This window comes from Apium graveolens, chromosome 2 (assembly GCF_009905375.1).
Source record: "Apium graveolens cultivar Ventura chromosome 2, ASM990537v1, whole genome shotgun sequence".
In the NCBI taxonomy this organism is placed as follows: Eukaryota; Viridiplantae; Streptophyta; class Magnoliopsida; order Apiales; family Apiaceae; genus Apium; species Apium graveolens.
The window spans coordinates 306,694,107-306,716,111 of NC_133648.1; the positions used below are offsets into that span (position 1 = coordinate 306,694,107).

The window sequence follows — 22,005 nt, forward strand, 5'->3', positions numbered from 1 at the left end:
TGCTTCATTTCTTCATCACACAACAACGGTTAGGCAAGATGAACATGACCAAACTCCCAATTCATGAACAGATTGGAAATGTTCCGCAGCTTCCTGTAGGCGTTGATGCCGCTATGGTTGAGGTAGGAGTTACCAATAGGCTAGGCTTTCAAATTTGATGTACCAGACTTATGTATATCTATGAATTGTTATAATGGCAAAGAACATGTAAATTTATTCCAAAACCCTTTTGAGGTGTAATAATTTATAAATTATGGATAATATGATTTGTATTATTTTTGGTATGTATCTCTGAGACTATAACTGGTGTGTGTTGTGGGGTCACAGTATGCAGTAGTTAGTTGTTTATTAAGATTACATGTTATTAATGGAAATAGAACTCGTAACAAATCGGAATCTCGACCCCCGATTTGGGGGTGTTACAGGGTGTCACCCTACAAATTAGAACTATATTTTTGACTTGATCTTTACCACACAGCAAGGTACGTAAGCATCTTATGAAGACAGATTGAGTCACGAACACGAGAGCAGTCAAACAGAGATTTGAGCTCACGAATCCTCACATTACATACACCCTAATTTTTTTTATTACAGGGAATGCGGAGCTTAGCTGCTAACAAATACAACAAAATTTATCATTCATCTAGCTGCGCGCCCAATCTTCTACACAAGAACATCTTTGAAGGAAAAACCCCATGTTCTAACTACCAAAGAAAAAACTAAATTTTATGAGAAATTTTAAGACTCCAAATAACCCTACAAACTTCATCAGGCATTCCTTGATTACGAGTAAGTGATTTAGTGTGAAAACTCTTCCACTCAGCTGTCACAAACTAACTGATCAGATACAGTGACGGATCTGATTTATGAAATCCGAGTAATCCATATATATTCTTCTTGATTGTTAAATTGAAAATAGATAATTGGGGGTGATATGTTATGATCATGTGTTTGTTATTATTAGAACTTTGAATTGGGTGCGTAGCTGTAATTTTATTTTTATTGCCTGTCATCGTTTGATTTTATACTATCATTATGGTCTGAATTTCAAGCTTGCTTGTCGTGTTTGTATCCAGGCTGATGCAAACTGATTTCTTAATTCTCTGTTTTGCAGAACAGGCGTGTTTATCTTTCTCTTACCACATTCACTTACTTAATTAATTATTGGACCATTGTTTGCGAATCACCAATGGCCTTGTTTTCGCTTGCTTCTAAAATCCATGGAGCTGTACCCATTGGATTTAAGACCAAGTCTCGTGGTTTGGTCAAGACCAATGCGCAACCCCCTTAACGGCACCAGAGTTGGTGTCATGGAAGGCTTAAACACCCATGACCATTTTATTTCTTCACCCCACCCAACTACTTTAATTAACCAGCTTCCTGATTGGTGTATGCTGCTCGCTGCTATTACCACCATTTTCTTGGCAGCGGAGAAACCATGGATGATGCTTGACTGGAAGCCTAAGCAACCTGATATGCTAGCTCATCCTTTTGCTTTGGGAAGTATTGTTCACAATGGCATGCTTTTTCGTCATAACTTCTCTATTAGATCTTATGAATTAGGGGCTGATTGCACTGCATCTCTTGAAACTTTGATGAATCATTTGCAGGCATGCATTTTAGATTCTTTATTTGTTTATGTTATATTTTGAGTTAACTAAACGGCTGATGGATTTTAACCCAATGGTTAAAATATTAAAATGTGCGGCTTGTATTATAAACTTTAGCATTTCTTTTGAAACCCAATAAACTCTACCATTTCTAATTAGGATGTGTGAGGCCTTTGTTCATTCAACTTCTTTTCTGCAGGAAACAGCACTTAACCATGTAAAGAATGCAGGGCTCTGGGTGATGGATTTGGTTCTACACCAGAGATGTGTAAAAAAACCCTCATATGGTTGGTCACCAAAATGCAGGTCATGGTACATCGCTATCCTACTTGGTAAGCTCATCTATATGTCTATACCCTTCTACTAGCTAGCTATATTTTAAGTGTATCTTTTGGGTGGCCTGGGCATGATAAAAGGCAGTTGTAGGCCTCCCAAAGATTTACCAATTTTGATTTCGTTTTGCCGTAGAATATAATTTTATTATATGACAAGAAATTTTAAAAACTTCTTCCAGGCTTTTGGTTGACGGATAAATTGTTAAAATAAAATATTGCTGTCTTTAAATACTTGAGAAGTTAAAATACGAGATTCTCCGCTACTTCTCCGTTAGTTATATGATGGGGCTTGTATGATTTTAAATTGTTGGTTTCCGATTGTCCCCCTGGTGCTTAAAGGTTCATTTTGTCAAATTTTGCAGGGGCGATGTTGTTCAAGTAGATACTTGGGTGGCTCCTTCTGGGAAGAATGGTATGCGGCGTGATTGGCTTCTTCGTGACTACAATACAGGCGAAATATTAACTAGAGCTTCAAGGTTAGAACTTATGATTTCTATGCGGGGCACTATCTTTTTTATGTCTACGCTAATCTGATATAAGATGACTAAATGAATTATGCCCATTGAAATTACCCTCTTTACGATTATTATTTAAGTTCGGCGCTTGTATGGGGTTAGATTTAGCTTTGGTTGCTAGGTGGACAAGATCATCTGTTTGTTGCACTAATTAGCACTTTACTACAAATTCTATCAAACACTACATGTTCAGATTCGTGCAGGAAAAATTTGTTTAAAGCTATATTTTTTGAATTTTAGTATAATAGTATCTTATATTTGGAGTTATTAAATGCGCTTGTCCTAATGCACTTTGGTTGTACAAACTGCAGTTGCTGGGTAATGATGAACAAAACGACTAGGAAGTTGTCTAAACTTCCCGATGAAGTCCGAGCAGAAATAGGAAGTTATTTTGTTGATACACCTCCAATTGTGGATGAAGATAGCAGAAGGTTACCAAAACTCACCGATAGCAGTGCAGATTACATTCAGGTTTAACTGTGAGTCAATTTGCTTGCCAAAAGGCTATTTACCTATGTATTTATTAAAATTTAATGCCCCTGCGCCTACCTTAGTTTTTTTTCCATGTTAAATTTTTAGCCAAAATGGAGTTATTTGGATATTAATCAGCATGTCAACAATGTCAAATATGTTGCCTGGATACTTGAGGTAAATTCTTTCTTTTTAACTTGTTATCATAAATGCTAGTCTTTACACGACTTTACTATGTATGCTTTTTTTTATTTTTTTTGTTTGAATGGAAGCCTGCAAGTAGTAGCTTTTACTTTTAATTATCTGTTTAATGGTGTAAACCAGAAAGTATAAAAACTCAGAAACCATATTTTATGAGAGCAGCCCACAAGGTGGATGACTGCAACTTGTTTTTTACTTACCTGTTCCATGGTAATCTTGTATAGGTATATAATTCTGAGCAGCCCGCATGGTCAATGTCTATACCTTATTATTTTTTTAATGTATTGGCTAACCGGAGAGATGCACAAAAATGTTTTAGCTTGCATACCTGGGATAGTGTTCTACATTACTATAATGTAAATGTATATATCGTTCTTACGGTTAGAAATCCTTTTTATTAACGGCCTTCTAATAGTTTTCTGAGAAGCTATGACAATATGGCAGGACTACCGTGATTGTAAAATGATTGTGCAGTTTGAACTCTGTAAACGTTCTATCAAAGAGTATTATTTGATATAAAGAATTTAAAAGTAAATTGCGGGATATTGAATATGTACTATATTCCTGTTGATGTTGAATGGAATGACGGCTGTCTAAACTGGTTGACAAAATATAGAGAATTCCTTGTTTTTAGACGAAGAAAAAGGCAGTTCTATTGGATCAAAGGAAATCATCTGAAGGATTTTATTCACTTAAAAACTCTGCTGGTTTCACTGTAGGCAGTTTTCACTTTCCTCAAATTAGCTTAATGTAACCAACAACCAACTGTTTCTTCATTCCTGGCCAATACTGTTGGGTTATGGATTGCAATATTGTTTTTCTCAGTATAATATCTATTTCACTATATGTATGGTTGAAGTTGAATGGGAAAGAAGATTGCTCAAAGCCCCCTTATGTTTCTGTCTAATTGGAGAAATATGTTGGCTGTTGCAGAGCACTCCGCTGCCAGTTGTGGAAAGTCATGAGCTAGCTAGCCTGACTTTAGAGTACAGGAGGGAGTGTATGCGGGATAGTGTGCTAGACTCCCTAACTTCTGTCATAGGAAATGGACTTGGGGATTTGGCTACTTTTGGTCGAGTGCCAGCATCTGCTTCGACTCAAGGATGGGGCCGAAATTGTGAAGGGGAGAACTGAGTGGAGGCCTAAACGTGCCTGTGGAATTGGAAGCTTTGGTCAGCTTCCAGCGGAAAGCACTTAGTTGCCTACGAAATTGGAAGCTTGTGTCTGCTTCCTGCCAAGTGCGCAGGGCAACTTAAACAATCATAGTCGTGCTGCTCTCAAATTGACCACCGAAAATCCAATCTTGTTGCTTGACCTCCGAAAATCTATTCTTATTGCTTGAAGTCCTACATGTTCTCTATATATATTCAATTCATTTCATGGTTTCTATTTCTTTTTCTTTTGGGGGAACTAGAGGGGAATGTGTGTAATTACAGAAACTCAGGCACTCAATTCAAACTGGATTCTGTTGTAGAATGTCACCATTTTTTATTAACAGTGATTGTAATGAAATGTGATTATTTATGCCTGGGAAACGTGTGGTCTAACAGAATTCTGAGATAGATGTTTCCATAGTTGCCATTGACATGATGTGTCCTGCAGAATGAATCTGTTTCATTTATATCAAGTTTCCAATGTTAATTTCTTTTTGAGCCAAACATGCTGTTATATGTAATTGTATAAGCTTTAATCCCTTGATTCGTCTTTAGAACCGCATCTGGCACAAACATTCTTTGAGCCCGAGAAACATGTTCAAAGTTTGGAAATCTTTGAAATAAAAACACGTGTTTGTACACATTTTATTATTCAAAAGGGTATATATTTGTCGAGTAATTCAAATGTCCAGTTTGTTTTACAGAAGGAAGTCAAATTTGAGGGGGGGAAAGACTATTTATTTCATCAGCCAGGAAAAACTATTTGCTGAAAAATCCATCCGAATCTATTTCGACGATTCTAATGTACTTATAATATACCCAAAGTACAATTTATGTTGACACTAGAAACAAGATTTTGAATCGCTCCATTTCGACAAGAAACGGGTCAGATAATGTGATTTTTAGTTTCATAACATTATTCACAGTTTTCGGCCGGTAAACAAGAGCATAGACTAGCTTGAGATAATATCCCAGTGAGCAATTATAAGGATTTCCATATTTCCTGTTTATTAATCCACCAGAACATAAACCATGTATAAATGTTCAAATTCCATAAACATTTTTTCAATAGATTGGAGGATACAGGGTACAGATCAATTATAAGATCCTAACAGGAACTGCATACTCTCTATAATATCTTGTTTAGCCGAACAAATACAGATCTAGAAAATGTATACGACGGCAAAGGAAGTCAACATTGCAGTCAGCACTATCGAAACAAGATTAACAGCATTGTTGTCAAGAATCTTTAGGCCTGAGATTTTCTTCACTGTTGGTCCTGGTTTTCCAACAATCTGCAGATATCATACTTATAGAGTCACGATCTATTGCTAATCAAAAGAATGGTGCCCCAGTATATTCACAATATATTAAAATTTGTATTGCAATTTGAACCCCTCTCTATCGTTTATTACTAAACATGTAAATAGAGAAGGGTATATATAATGAATTAATGATTGCTTTTGTATAAAAAAATCTCTCTTTTATTGTAAGAGCAATAGACTAGGACAGGACAGTATAAAATGTCATCTCAACCTTTCTCCAACTGCAAATTATGTAATATATTGATTAAGATATAACCTTTACATGTAGAAGACATGTAAAGCTTATATTAATTACAGATAAAATTTTCTTCTACATAGGTTTGTGGCAAACTAAAATTTGAGTAGTCTACTTTCCAGCTGGGATGGAAGACTTTTCAGTAGGGAGGTTTTGGTTTTGTGTTCAAGGGGGTTTGGTGGGGTAGAGTGCTTTGCACACCATTAACTCTTGTCCGGATTTTATTGTTTGCCTGTTTGTTTCTTTATTTTGTATACCCTGCTTACTGAGTTACTGCTATTGTTACAACTACTGCTTCTACTTCTACTATTCTCTGCCTGGGTCTCCGTGAGAGAGTAGGGGTGAAGGACATATAGTGGCGTGCAACTAAAGCATCTCGCACAAGCCTATTTAACAAGGTAAATCCACCTAGTTTTCACCCATTTGTACGCCTTGCAGGATAAACAAAGAGCATAGATCCGACTTGGGAAAACAATTTTTTGTCACTGATCCAGTGAAATAGAGCCAGAGGCAATTTTAGTTACTAAAGTTTAAGAACTGCAAAAGCTTGTGTACAGACTGCAGAGGAAGATTAAGTTTTACTTTTAAATTATAACAATAAATTGATTGCTTATGAAGTTGTAATGGACAGTCCATTTCTGCCTATATACTACCAGCAGCAGATGGTTGTTTTAGTAAATGATGCTAAAGATCAAGAAACATAATTTTTCTGAACCAGGTTATCAACTGTAGGCAAGGGTGGTGAGGAGTTATAACATGTATTGAGTTGCAACTGTTGATCAGAATCTGTTTGTAGAGCCTTTCATATCAATTACAAACAAATATAAATAATAGTGTAGCGAAGCAATATATGGAACTTACCTTATTACGAACACTGCAGAATCCAGTAAATTGGAGTGTGGCTCCTAACAAAGAATCAATAACACTTCCGGATAGTCCTGCCAGAGTAGAAAGGGGTATCACCAGTAGCTGATTCAGGGATTTATCAAACATACAATTTGTTGTGAAAAACCCCATCAGAACAAAAGTCAGCCCAATGATGCTTCCTGCTGCAGCAGCAGCTATAAGTCCTGCTTTTGTCACTCCACCATTTGTTCCCCTTCGAACTGGCTGATAATAGTGGAGGAAGTGAGGAACAGAATTAAGACACAGAATGTATATGAGCTAACAAAGGGACTTGGAAACTAAATGCAGCTAATATCTACATGGTCGTATAATTACTGGAAAGTTTGAACAATGTGAAATTTTAAAATGACTGCAAGCAAATGCTATATTTAACTAAGAGAGGATTGCAAAAGAGATTTATATCTTAAGCCACTCGATGGAAAAAGAAAGAAAAGAAGTATAGTCAAAGTGCAAGCCCGTGCCACAAATAAGAGATGATTACAGAACTATCCCACAAAGCAGAGTTGACCACAGACAGATACCACTTGATACATGATCACTGATAATTAGTAGAGATGGAAATAAAATCAGAGAATACAATAATAAAAAGTCCACCTTGAAGGTTGTAATTAGTCGAGGTTGTGCATCACTCAAGATCCCAAGCTCTGATGACCAAGTGTCTCCATTTGAGCACGAATAATGGCCTATGATGCTGCCGATTAGAGCTGTCGCAAACTGTGACTCAGTTGAATCTAAGCACTTATCTTCTGATCCAGACATGATCCAAAACAAAATGACTAGAAGACTTGCAATTCCAGCATTTGATAGAACTTGTAGCCTGCAAAGAAGAAAATTAACATGAGAAGTTGTTGTTAATGTGTAAAACAAAAGCTCCAAAACCGAGTGAAATGAAGCAGGATAGCTAGGAGTTATCTTTTATTTAGTTATCACAGAAAAAATGCTGATTGATATATAGGCAAACATGTAAACAATTTATCTGAGTTTCAGCAATTCAAATTACGCATATAAATAATGTGTAAATGTGAAGGTGGTCCATAATTAGAATGTATATCTAAGTGTGCAACTAAATAAATAAATAAATAAATATACCAATTCCGCTGGCCTCCTTCCTTATACTCAGGGTCAATTTTCCTCTTCTTCTCGTCTCCCAACTTGGTAAGCTTGGAGGAAGTGAAGAAGAAAACAAGCAGCATTGCTCCAAACCTAAACTCATCAAAACACAAATATACAGCACTTTTCAAAAAATAAAATAAAAACCAAACATAGGTCAGTTAAAAGCAAGCTATGTACATACAATTAAATCAATGTAGACACAATGTTCAAGTACCTATAATTGACGGCAAAGTGGATAGCCATAACAACAAAACCCATAAAAGCGCCGGAGAGATCGAGAGACTTCTTTTTATAAGAACTTGCGGCGATCGATGATGAGATTAGCACTGCTATAAGTGGCTGTGTCATCGGAATTGTCATTCTTCAGTCGCAGGCGCCGCTGTGTTGCAGAGAACAAGTTAGAACACATGTATGGACTAACAGATTCTCAGTCTGTCTGCTTTTATAACTAACATCTATTCTCCTTTTCTTTTTAAATTGTCTTTGTTTCCTTTTTAATTTATCAATTTTTAAAAAAAATGTTTTTTATAAAAAAAATTATGAAGATTGTGAAAATTAATTGAAAATTTGCTCTTATTGTCTTGTTTTGAAGAAGATATTTCAAAAACAAATCCTCAATATTGATAAGATACGCGTTGTATTAACTGCGGTTTTTGGTATGTTGCGATTTTTGGTATAAGCGATGAACGAGATAGCATTTGACTCGTTAAAGATAACAAATACGTTTCGATTTAAGGAGATAAGTTTGTTTTGTATTCTTTTAGTAACATAAATTATATTTTATTTATCTTTTTATGTAATAATTGAATTTATGTCAATAATTATCCATCAAAAATGAATAAATTGCGTTTTTATCTTATTTGTTAGTAGGATACCCAATGCATAGTTCGTATATATATATATATATATATATATATATATATATATATATGTATATAACAAATTGTTTAGTAGTGAAACACGTTAGAGCATCCCTTACAAAAAAAGGAGGAAATAAGTAAAGAGCATATGCATATTGTTAGTGTGCATTACTTCTTTTAAATGATTAAATTAGGTCAAAATATATATTAAAAAGATAGGCAGGTAATTCCTTCACTCCCACGCTTTCTTTAATTATGTACTTAAGTTTAAAACACGGTAATTTTGTTTAGTTCTAAATTTCATTGAATCCAAATCGCGAATCTGTATTAGTAATAAAGCACATGAATCATGTAATTGTTCAATTTGCTTTTAGATCTACGAATATATTGGCGTATGAATTAGCTAAAACCCCTTATTCTATGTGAGATGCAGGGGAATGGTATATCATTCCCCCTCAATTTATTACTCATATACTTGACATTGATAGTAGTTGATTTATGCAAGTACGGTTGTATTCAAAAAAAAATGATTTAACTTGAATAAAATATACTAGTAAGGATCATTTTCCGGATGTTCTTTTACATGAACTAGGAACTTTATAAAAAAAACATATTTTAAGCAATTCTTTTATAAAATTAATTGCAATTTCAAAATTAAAAATATTGACGAAAATGAATTGTTTTACTCTAGGATAAAAAAAAAGAAAAAGGAATTTCCAATTAAGTATGCGGCCGCAGTAGGCAAAAGAAGAATTTGTAGGGACCAACTATGTTGGTGAATTAAGCAAGAACAAAAATAAAAATAATGAGGAAAGCGGGGGTAGTCCTCTCCTCTCTCTGTACCGGGGTCTGAATTATTCTGAATTTGGTAAACTGTCAGTACATATATATATATTCACATAAACTGAGATCGAAAACAAATTAATTGTACGTCATTAACCCAATCATGTAACTTAGCTTTCTATTCATTTTACATGACAGGACTGTTGAAACCAAAGTTTATAATAAGATGCCTAGAGATCATACAACTATTTAAACACTCAACTTCTGAATCCTCGCCCTCGTGCTCTTCCACTGCCTCTCCCTCTTCCTCTCCCCCTGCCTCTCCCTCCTGTCCTTCCGTCGTCACTAACATTGTCTTTAGCAAAACTGAACATATTCAATTTAATAGCATCTGCCTGCGTCATTTGGGGACCTCTTTGTTCCTGACCATCAACGAAATTATTCATGTCAGATTCAAATTTATAAGAAAATTGTGGATAGTAACATTCAAACAAATGTAGCTATGATGCAGAGTTTATAACTCATTCGTAATACTAGATGTGTAACAGGGACCAAATGTGCATCTTTATTGTGTAATCATATATTGCTGATTACTTCAATTATGTTAGTATGAGATCCAACCATTTAATAACAAACAATAAACAACTTATTTTAAAAAATTAAGGAGTTCAGAGTTTTTAACTTATAACTCATTTAATATAACCATGAGAGAGAGAGGCCTTTTTTTATTATTATGAAAGGAGTAAGGAGACCAACATGATCTTCCAAGTCAAACTGGTTCTGAAGCTGGCGTGCTAGATCCTCATCCTGCCTAACATCAGGAATCCCTTGTTTCATCGATGAGTTTGCACTAGCTTTTCTCTTCTCCCATTCATCCAAAGTTAAGACAGGTGCCTCATATTTTCCCTTTCCTCTGTACTTCCCACCTCTAGCAAAACGATCACCTCGGGCATTATCACTCATTTTCTCTAGGAGCTTCTGTGCAGCAGCTTGATTTTGAACAGGGATCAATTCAACCACTGCAAAACAGGAAAGCTACAGTAATGTGCCAAAATGTAACTGCACTGCCGATTATAAATTGACATCTAATCATTTACGGATTTTCAGATACTTTATGTTACGCAGACTCAGCCTGTAACTATACGGCATGGAAACATGTCCAAATGTCAAACTCATAAATATTTTATACATTTTGCATGTAAAGTGTCAGGCTTCCATACTAAATCCAAGGGTCCGACATGGGTTTCTTAATTTCTTTCTACGTGAAATAAATAAAGAGACCGAGTCACATAGCAATAACAGCAGTCAGCATCTCAAACAAAATTTCAACTTTCTAATCCAAGTCATCCGAAGTTTTTTTGTATACCACTAATTGAACTCCACTATTGTCTAACCCATCTTGTATTGGACAAGATACATTTAAAGGAAAAGCAGAGGCCAGTCAATAGGGTTTAATATAATCAAAGTGAATAAAAATGTATTTGATACTTTTGTCATGGCTACAAGTATAGACACACATCATATTGCACCAAGTTACAGGAAAGCCAACCTTCTTTTGGTCTTGATTCAGAGGAAGTGGTAACCTTTCCTTCAGAGGAAGTGGTAACCTTTCCTTCATTCCGCTCGACAGAAGAAATTGATTTGACATTATTGTTAATGTTATCAACCTTTGTAACAGGATGCTGCCGCTTACTGCTCTGCCCGTATATAGAACCTCCATCTTTGTCTGCAAAAGCAAGGTCCGAACTCTTCGAACTCGGTCCAGGAAACTCTGCATTTGTACAAATTTTTGTAAGAACTTGAACAAGCAACACAAACTAAAAAAAGAAAAAAAGAACAAAAAAAGATGGATGGTAATGTATGATTGTGCACAAAAACTCATTCTACTTGACTAAAAATTATTCTCTTTTAGAGAAATATAAATAAACTGTAGAATCTCAAACTAATTTTTTTGGGACAACCAATGCAACCTATCGATAAACTTAGCCTGGCACTTCTCTCAACGTGTTCTACCCAAAATAAATACAGCTTTAAATATGGATAGTAAAACACTTTAAATCATCAAATAAGTGCAAGATTAGAAGCAGGATCTATGTTCATCAAGTCGAAAGCAAGTGTGAATCCGCAAACATAATCAATATAAAGTTTTCAAGGAAAATTCAAACAAAGGGAAGGGAAAAGGGAAAACAACTTGATCATAAATTGCGTAAGAAAAAAAGGAAACAACAGTTCTTGTAAGTTTAAAGTGAAGTTCAAGTTGACTAGGAGGTGAGAGACAATAATGAAGAAATGAAGCATATAAACCTTTTTCCACATATTATGTTTCCTAGCTAAAAATGGCACCAACTATTTTTCACGGCCCATAATCTAAAAACAAATGTGCTTATTTCTGGTTTATTGAATACCCAAAAATCACTAAAAATCTTCTTAAAATTGTCTTCCAATTTAAATCAGTAGTACATGAAAGTACAGAGAGAGCGATGCACTAAACAATTTGTACTGGTATAAATCGGAATGATGTAAATTATTAATCAACTTCCTAAACATGGTTCAGAGTTGCAATAGAAGTTGCTAGCTTAATTTATTATTTTGGAATGAAATATAATCAGAATTCAGGAAGTAGATACTTGGTTACTACAAGCAGTGTTACTCTCGGCTGGAAGTGTCCAAGTTTCCAACATGGATACATGTCCAAGTGCCAGACTCAATATTTTTAAATGTTTTAGGCCTAAAATAAGTGTCCAAGTGTCCGTATCCATGTCCGAGTGTCGAGAGCCCGACACGGGTACTCAAGACAAAATGAAGAGTACGAGAAACAAAGATTACAAGTACTTCTGAATTCGCACGACTTCTATATAAACCATTCTATGTTAAAATATTTTGGGTACTGTATGTTCTTTTGAGGTTGCTTCCTATGGTATCAATCATGGGTTTAAAATTTGATGTTTCCGAGTTCTGTAAAAAAAAAAATTTGTTGTGCGTTGATTCTTAAATATTATAGAGCTCGAGGACGAGTTTTTTCAAAGGAGATGAGAATGATGAGGATCAAAAATTGAATATTAATTGGTACATATTTGATGTTATAGTATTATTCATGAATGCATTCGAGCTGTAAATTGTGGTGGTGTTTGCAAGTATAAACGTCAATCTTAGGGATTTGGCTGCATGTACTAGCTATGATGCTCACTTGGGGGAAGACACAAACACAAGTCGCGAAACTTACTTGGACAAGAAGGAATGAAGGAAAGATGAATGAAGCTCGGACAAGTAGCTCAATTACCAACATGTACTAATTGTTACTCCCTCCGTCCCTTTGAATTGTTAACATTTGAAATGAAGTGTTCGACACACATTTTAAGGCTCCTATCTGATATAGTTACATAAATTATTTTTCAAATTTTTGTCTTCTGGATAAATATTAAATGTTTAAACTATTATTCAGAAAAATAAAAATTTCAAAATAAGTTATACAACTCAAGTGCCTTAAAATGCGTGTCGAACACTTCATTTCAAATGTTAACAATTCAAAGGGACGGAGGGAGTATATAATTATCAAGTAGATTTTGACTTGAAAGTTTTACCTTTCACTTGAAATAGTTTCTCTTGTTTTAAGCACTTAAGGTTTTATTTTCCTATTTGAATCTATAATCTATTTGGATTGAATTTTTAAATGTGTTTCAGAGATGAATTCAGATATTGGCTAATTGATGAATTCATATATTGGCTAATTTTCAAGCTGGTACTGAATTTTCTTGCATTCCTCTTAGATTCGGGTTATTTGCCTAGCCTACATATACCTATATCTTGTAATATTGTAAGAAAGAAATTCAATGACTGATATACAACTTTGGTCTTGAGATAAACTGGGATTAATTTCTCTTTCTTCGAAACTTCATTTACGGGATTGGTCTGAAGATTAGATTCAAATCACTCGATTTCTGATTGCTCTAAGGAATTTAAATTCAAAGTTCATGTTTCTGGATTGAACGTGTCTTTTGAAATACCTTTTTTTAGTGGAGGAATCCATATCAAATTGGTAAAATCTATATCACATGCTTTAAATTTAAACCAGATTTATGCTCCCATAATTCTTATCTCGTTTTCTGTTCACTATCCTACATCACCAAACAATTGTATGGCAGTGAATACTACAACCTACCGCAAAGAACATCAATTGCACACAACAATATCAATGATCACTGAAGTGGTACATAATTGCAGGGAGTAGATAGAAGAACAGCAGACTTATCCTGCTCGAGAGCTATTAAAATAAGGCAATGGATATAGAACAATAATAATGATAATGATTATAATGATAACAATAACAGCACTTATGATAATATATGTAGCTTTGGTCAAAAGAGCATTTAATTCATAAAAAAGAGAGAGCGAAGGGGGAACCCAAGGATACGCTATATATATCAAACCTAAGTTTTAACGTGTTAGTGATTGATTATATCTATTTTATTTGTTCTAGTATAGTATTTTAATAAAATTTGTTTTAATGTAAATATTCTGAATTGTAAATATTTATGACTTCATTTTTTTAAATAAACAATTATTTAGTATTTTCTCAAACCGCTCGGATCACTTAAAACACATCGCACCACACCGCACCATCAATTGGTACTTCAAGGAGGCTTTACATGGAATGAAAGAACAAAAATGGATTCATGGAGGTTTAAATACTGAATCCATTCTCAACGGCATGATCAAACCGCCCATGTGAATTGGTTTAAGGTTTTAGTTCAAACCGCGCCATAAACACCCCTAGTAATTCCTAATTTCTGGTTGAATACTTGAATACACTCCGATGTGTGGGTTCACGGGTCGAGTTCATCGAGTTGAAGGCGTTTTTTCATTCTGACCAAATTGGTTTTAAAATTTTTAACATAACCTAGGAAAAACAAAAAAAAAATGTAATACAACTATACACATCATGCATCAATTTGAGTCGGTCGGTTTAAATGTGTTGAATGATTTTAATAATAAAAATTTAATAATATAATATACTGCTCAACGAAAATTAAAATGAACTAGAAATATGTATGACTTGATTTTGGTGCTCAAATTTAATTTTAATTAACATCACAATTTTAGTAATGTAAATTACGTCATAAGTTATACGCAGAAGTATGTAATGTAATCATACAATTTCAAATGAAAGTATAATATATCATATAATGTATTGTTATATAATACATAAAAAATTAAGTTTCGCACATGACATGTAACCTAAATCGAGTCGGATTATATTGTTTTGGTAGAAGAGCAAGATCAAAACTATCTACCAACTTCTTGAAGCAATTCCCACTGATTGGCATGCAAAATTGGATTAAAGGGTGTGGAAAATTGAGATTATTGGCCATCTGAATAATATGAATGAATATACTGACAGAGGCAAGCATCCGAAGAAGCCATATGAAGAATATGAAGGAGTATACTGCACACGACAATATCAATGATCAATGAAGTGGTACATAATTGCAGGGAGCAGATAAAAGAACAGCAGACTTATCCTGGCCGGGAGCTATTAAATAAGGCAATGGATATAGAACAATAATAATGATAATGATTATAATGATAACAATAACAGCACTTATGATAATATATGTAGCTTTGGTCAAAAGAGCATTTAATTCATAGAAAAGAGAGGGATAACAGTCTATAGCAAGGCAAATTTTAAATTCTCTAAAATACAACTAGGTCATGTTGAAAGACATACACACACAAAGCTGATGCTGCACATTCAGTTTGATAGTGTAGAACCGTCATCCTCAAGTGCAAATGTTAACAATTTTTTACAGATAGAGAAAGGCACAAACACATATCATCACATAATCTCCACCTTATGCCCCCAGCTAAAATAGAACAATTTTGTACATATACAAATTATATACTAAAAGTCTATCTGACTATGACAAAGACCAATGCTTTCAAAAAAACAGCTTAAAAATATCCACTTAAATAAATAAAAGCAATGCATTGGTAACTACATTTATAAAAATGCAATATGGTAGATTAAAAGGAAAGGAGAAAGTTTGCAATACTCACGAGGAAATTTTCCATGGTTAAACCGACGGGAAGGTGCCCCAACATGCAATTTCTCAAATTGTGGTGGGCCCCCAGTGTCACCGTCATTTGTTAATTGTACTGATGTGCGCGAGAAACCTGAGTATTTCTGGTTCATTTGCCATTCTTCAAAAAGTGACTGAACAACACCTCCTAATACAGTTATAACTTTCGGATTTAAGCATAAGATACCATTTCGCATGACGGCTTTATCTTCAAAACGGATCTACAAGTAAGTGTCATATCATATGTGAAGGCAGGAGCTACTAAAAACATAATTAACAAACTGAATCAAGTTCTTTGACTTTTTAAAGGAAGGAGTTACTTTAAATATATTTTTAATAACTGACTTCAAGTCCAGTGACGTTTTTGCAAATTTGTGACACGTAAACAAATTTTTTTTTGAATATTTGGATGTAGTTTTAGAGTGGAGGGAGGGAAACTATTCATACTATAATCTTATAGTGCAAGTTCAAATTTTAATATAGTGATAATAAATGTAACAATAATAAAACTAAAAACTAGGTTTAGATCAAAATTCTATATAACAGGTAAAACTAAAAGCATTTGAATTTAATTATCTGGTACTATATAATCGGAAATTGTGATTTAGATGAAGACAGATGAAGATTCAATTAAGGAGAAGAATTATGGGAAGTTAAAACGCATCATATCCAAGCTCATTTACATGTAATCTAAACATTTGACAGTACACCATAATCTGTGTGCTTCATAAAGCCTTACTAGGCCTGAGTGTTACTAAAATCATGGGCATTGAATTTATAGATAATAAACAAACTAACTATTCAAAATAGGAGCAAAAATTAATCAGTAAGTACCAGTTTCATTTTATACCTTGGTGCCAGGAACAACATCATCGGGAATGGATGGTATATGGGAGAACTCAATAGCAGTAATTTCAGAATGTCCATCCGTAAGCTTTAATCTTAATAGCCTCTTGTTGCTTGAGTTTCCAGAACTTTCAGCTATAATACTTCGAGATATGTCCCTGGCTGCAGAAACCTGCAAACGGAAAAAAGAAAAAAGAAAAAGAAAAAGCAACCACTTAATAATCTATACTACTATAAGTAATTAAAAAAGGTGGAAAAAATACTAAATTCCAAGGACAATTCAGGTATTAGCTGCATCTATTCTTTACCAGATAAAGCACAACTACAAGTCTACAACACTCTATACTGTATCTCGGCAGAATATATTTAGAAAAACCATATCAATCATTCACAAAGAGTAACTCAACACAAAAACTCAGCAGCCTCTCCTGCAAGCAAGCCAATATATACACAATGGCGGATGTATATGGTGCCAAGGCCAGGCACCCTGACTTTTTGTATAACACTACTGGTTTGCTAATTCCATGCAGTATAAATATATAATTATGATCACCTGATCTAAATACAGATGGTATATAGCAGAAGATAAGCTTATTTGTTCAAGTTGAAAAATAATTTACAACTCTTTATAATGCCACTTTATATGTACTCATATTTTCTCCTCCATCTTACAATCTGTACTTGTTATTCATGTTTTTTTCCTGCAAGTTAATTATTCATGTTTTACTTTTCATATCTTTGTATTTTGTAAGTTCAAATTTCAAAATATTCTCAGTTCTTTGTATTCTGTATAATCTGCATTTAATTTCCATATTTTTATTTATCTTATTCATAAAAAATCAAAATATACAAAATAACATCTTTTATCAAAATCTTACATAAAGTACAGTATAATTCACAACTACCTTGAATATAGTTTTATAATAAATTAATATTTTAACCAAAATTTTAGCAATGGCTATGAGGGGAGCTAGGTTGGATAAAATATTTTCGCTCACACTGTATTATTGTAAGTTGAGTGTTTCACGATTTCAAATCCTGGATACTTACACTGTACACACACACAATTCCTTTCTAAAAACCAGATATTAACTACTAATACAAATATTAACTACTAATACAACCATGTATAAGACACCAAATAATATTTAATCCAGTTTACCTATGTATAGACGGGGAGAGAGAGAGAGAGAGAGAGAGAGAGAGAGAGAGCGAGAGAGAGAGGGAGAGAGGGAGAGAGGATGCCTGAAGGACTTTAGGGCCTTGAAGACGAGTAAACTTGGAGCGAAGGACAGAAGAGTCAGGCAACGACTTAGCACCGATTGATTTGAAGTCCATATTACAAAGTTGAGATTCGATTAAATCAAGGGGTGGTGAAGAAGCTTCTCCGTGAAGTGCGCACTGAATTACAATTAAAGCCTTAACTTTATCAATGTCTCCGAAACACCACCCTCGTTTTATTAGGGCTTCTATCATTACACTCTCCGCCGATGATGATGATGATGACGACGACGAACAAGCAGTGTCCATTTTGCAGCTAGCGCCTCACCTGCTTCAGCAGGGGTTCGTATTCTAGTTTCTGATGAAAACTACCTCACTACCAACACAATCAAACTAGTGTCTTCTTGGGCCTTATGTATTTCTTGGGCCTTTTCTCCAATGTCCCCTTTATCCATGCCTCTTCCTCTTCATTTCGTAACCTCGTTTCTAATCGGCCCTTTGCCTTGTGTAACAAAAACTAACATAATAATTCGCACGACCTACGCGATATTATATAATAATTATTAAAATACCCGTTGATTTTCATTTTGAATGTAACATGTTAAATTAAAAAAAAAAATTATAATCAAATTTCTACGTTATAAATCATGTAAACTGAATGTGAAAAATTATGATAATACCAAAAAATAAAAGTTGCAATTATTCATGACATACAATTAATTTTATATATCTTTTACGAAAAGAAAAATAATTTGTCAAATGTAAAGTTCCAAAGTATGAATGTAGAATATATAATATCTTTTTATATTAAAAGGAAAAACGTCTCTGCGGGCGATTCAGGATCCTTTTGTTTTTTCAATTTCGTACCGGAATCATTATTTTCGTCTACTTTTGTAAGGGGTGAGCACTCCAAAACATCAAGTATTTTTATGATAACGAAATATATTTATGATTTTATTTCAAAATGTTGATAACGAAATATATTTATGATTTTAACTTAAAATGCACAGAATTTTGGAATGATATTTTTAATATAACATCAGGTATTTTTATGATATTTTCAGTGTGTTAAATATTAAACTGGTTACCGAAATGAAGCCCATATATCATTTTGTTCACCGAGCTCGACAAGTTGTCATTTGCAGTCGCTTAAGGTGGTCTAATTATCAGTTTTTTCAGCTTTCAATTTTAAAAATAGGTGTAAATATATTTAAAAATTTTAAAAAGGAAAAAAATATGGCCATTAAATTATATACAAAGTTTTGTTCTTAGATTTTATCTTGAAAAAAGATTATAAAAATTTTCTTTCATTTTTTTATTAGAAAATAAAATGTATAGTACATAATAATTTATTTGAAGTATAGTAAAAATATCATTCGAAACAGTTTATACTGTGACGGCCTCAACCCCGGGGTCAGGGGTTGACGTCACTCAAAATAACAAACCACAAATATAAACTACAAGATTATTATTATACCAACACGACCCAAAAACCAAGATCCGATCCAGGTTCAAGTATGATTTAAGCTACTCACTATTACACAGCCATTAATTAAAAGTCTGACACACTAACTTATTCAGCAACTCATCAGACAGTATATGGTCTGATACAAACTACCTCAGAGGAGCCAGGACCGGAAGGGGTTGAAACTCTGTTCTGACCAGGTCTGATAGATCGTCTAGACATCTGCGATATATATATATATATATATATATATATATATATATATATATATATATATATATATATATATATATATATATAACAGGTTGTAAGGGTGAGCATATAATCGCTTAGCAGTACCAACATATGAATATCAGAGTAAAACAATAATGTAAACAATTATAGGAACAAAACTATAAAACAATATGAAAATAATAGCCTGTAAATCGTTTTGAATCGTTTTGAACCTCAATATGCCACTCTGGCCCCTATGTATCCAATATCTGATCATTTTATCCGGTTTTCAAATCACTTGTACCTGTCTCAGTTTAAAACCGTTCATTTAACAGCACACATGAAAATTGGTTCACAAATCATTTTCATGTGTGTTGTTAAATGAACGGTTTTAAACTGAGACATGTACAAGTGATTTGAAAACTGGATAAAACGGTCAGATATTGAATACATAGATAGGGGCAAGAGTGGCCTATTTAGGTTGCTTACGCGGCTAACTCGGTTGCGCGCACTACATAACCGATTAGTCCAGCAAGTCAGAGACCTAGCTAGTCTCTGAGTTCCGGAACAGGTTTATGAGATGGCAGTTGGTGCCGTCTGGTGTTGATAGCCTGATCAGCTGTCTTCACATATGCACTACGTATCTGATTTGGCTTTGTTATTTTTGTAACGAAGCAAGTGATTTATACAGTTTTCCCCAAAACAGATTTAAAACAATTAATCATAACTACAGGGGATATGTAACTTAAAACGTTTCTGTTGTTGTTCGATAATAAAATAACATTTTATTCATATATACTGAACCATAAAAGTATGGTTAGGGGTACTTGCCTTGCGCCGATTTCTCGGGATTCCTAGGGTAGTTGCGGTCGACTGAATTTAGTCCTCGCGAACTCTGACTGGGCTCTACAGTAACAGAATACCCTAGTTAGTTATACCGACATACTTGAAATTCCTCGAACTTAACTAACCCAATCCGATATCCTGACTCATATAATGTATATACACATATTCACGTTTACAATCACAAAACATTTAATACCGTATAGTACACATTTCGTAATTAATATAATTTTTTCGAAAAATTTCGACAGCGGCTCCTCTATTTATAGGACTACCCGTCGAAACATAATCGATGTCCAGTTTCCCAACAAATCACAATTTTCAATCCACGTCTCAATATGACTTTTAAAACTAAATAATTATTTACGTTCCGAAAATAAATATATGAACTACTTTATTTTTTTATATATATTTAGGACTCAGAATCAATCATCACCGTCCACCGTCGACTTACCGAGGCTCATCATCGATGGCGACAAAATTTATTAGTGCCCGAAATATTCGGGTATCTGAATAAATTTCACACACGCGCCACCGTGCCCCACACACACACACATCGCACATGAACACACACACACACAACACAATACACACACACAGACAGATATATATACATATATATCCATAAAAGACTGAATCAATCCAACAATCAGAACAAAAATGGGTGGCCGAATTAATTACCGAAAAAACAGGGTAATCGGAAAATAGCGCCACGGGAGAGATGCGGGGGAGGGAGGAGGAGAAAAGAGAAAGATGATAAGAGAGAGAGAGAGAGAGAGAGAAAGATTGAACAGAGCGAGAGAGAAGAGAGTGTGGGAGGGGTGAAGCAGGGGTGGGGTTTGGGTGTGTGTTTTTATTATTTATTTTTCTTTCCTTAGTCACAATTGCAGCACGTAGCAACAAATTTCTGAAAAACTGACACGTAGATGAAAGGATAAATAAGAACTTTCTAAAGCCCGGTTTGTCCCGTAATTTGGTTTTAACGAATAAACTTGCGGGCGAAAATAACCCGAAAAATTGCCAAACTAATTTTAAAATTTCCAGAATAAATAAAAAATAACAAAATAAGATTTTCATAATTTTTAAACCATTATTGAAATGCAACTCATACCCACATTTAACGATTAGCGAACAAACGTGCGGGTCCAAAAAATTTCAAAATTATTTTAAAATTCTCAGAATATTAAAAACATAATAAAAATATGTGTTTCGTAATTTTTGAAGCATCCTGGAAACAAAATTATTTTAAATTTCTCAAAATATTAAAAACATAATAAAAATATGGCTTTATCTTCAAAACGGATCTACAAGTAAGTATCATATCATATGTGAAGGCAGGAGCTACTAAAACAGAATTAACAAACTGAATCAAGTTCTTTGACTTTTTGAAGGAAGGAGTTATTTTAAATATATTTTTAATAACTGACTTCAAGTAGTGACGTTTTTGCAAATTTGTGACACGTAAACAAATTTTTTTTATTTTGAATATATGGATGTAGTTTTAGAGTGGAGGGAGGGAAACTATTCATACTATAATTTTATAGTGCAAGTTTAAATTTTAATATAGTGATAATAAATGTAACAATAATAAAACTAAAAACTAGGTTTAGATCAAAATTCTCTTTACAACCATCAAATGTGATTTTCTTGGATTGGCTTGAAATCTAGCACACAGACATGTAGCAAACATGATGTATGTTCTACTTGCAGTTAAGTAAAGTAATGATCCAATCATCCCTCTATAGCTTGAAATATCTATACTTTTTCCCTTTCTATCTTCATCCAACTTTGTTGCTGTAGACATAGGTGTAGATGCAGGTGAACAATCAATC

General features: G+C 34.0%; 2 protein-coding genes and 1 pseudogene across 2 annotated transcripts; 1 reads left to right on the plus strand and 2 right to left on the minus strand.

Annotated features, from left to right (window-relative positions):
* The first annotated feature begins 582 nt into the window (after positions 1 to 582).
* On the plus strand, positions 583 to 4,753 carry LOC141708663 (palmitoyl-acyl carrier protein thioesterase, chloroplastic-like; annotated as a pseudogene).
* A 510-nt stretch (positions 4,754 to 5,263) lies between these two features.
* On the minus strand, positions 5,264 to 8,308 carry LOC141708664 (protein PGR). The gene is made up of 5 exons (XM_074512407.1): positions 8,080 to 8,308; positions 7,842 to 7,955; positions 7,347 to 7,569; positions 6,708 to 6,956; positions 5,264 to 5,581 (listed from the first exon to the last, which is right to left on the minus strand). The coding sequence occupies exons 1-5, from the start codon at positions 8,223 to 8,225 to the stop codon at positions 5,450 to 5,452; spliced, it is 864 nt and encodes a 287-aa protein (XP_074368508.1). The 5' UTR covers positions 8,226 to 8,308; the 3' UTR covers positions 5,264 to 5,449.
* Positions 8,309 to 9,589: 1,281 nt separating this feature from the next.
* LOC141708665 (uncharacterized) lies at positions 9,590 to 18,092 on the minus strand. Its single transcript, XM_074512408.1, has 6 exons — positions 17,677 to 18,092; positions 16,436 to 16,603; positions 15,563 to 15,806; positions 11,058 to 11,279; positions 10,265 to 10,527; positions 9,590 to 9,930 (listed from the first exon to the last, which is right to left on the minus strand). Exons 1-6 carry the CDS (start codon positions 17,959 to 17,961, stop codon positions 9,766 to 9,768), a joined length of 1,347 nt encoding a protein of 448 aa, XP_074368509.1. The 5' UTR covers positions 17,962 to 18,092; the 3' UTR covers positions 9,590 to 9,765.
* Between the last annotated feature and the right edge of the window lie 3,913 nt (positions 18,093 to 22,005).

Bases quoted from the DNA above. Each gene is read 5' to 3' on its own strand.
- LOC141708664 (XM_074512407.1), bottom strand. From the start codon at position 8,225: ATGACAATTCCGATGACACAGCCACTTATAGCAGTGCTAATCTCATCA. The intron at 7,570-7,841 runs GTATATTTATTT...TCTTCTTTGCAG, and splicing joins GAAGGAGGCCAGCGGAATTG to GCTACAAGTTCTATCAAATG. The intron at 6,957-7,346 runs GTGGACTTTTTA...CACTATTATCAG, and splicing joins GACTAATTACAACCTTCAAG to CCAGTTCGAAGGGGAACAAA.
- LOC141708665 (XM_074512408.1), bottom strand. From the start codon at position 17,961: ATGGACACTGCTTGTTCGTCGTCGTCATCATCATCATCATCGGCGGAG. The intron at 16,604-17,676 runs GCATCCTCTCTC...TTCCGTTTGCAG, and splicing joins AAGGCCCTAAAGTCCTTCAG to GTTTCTGCAGCCAGGGACAT. The intron at 10,528-11,057 runs GTTGGCTTTCCT...CCTGTTTTGCAG, and splicing joins TGAATCAAGACCAAAAGAAG to TGGTTGAATTGATCCCTGTT.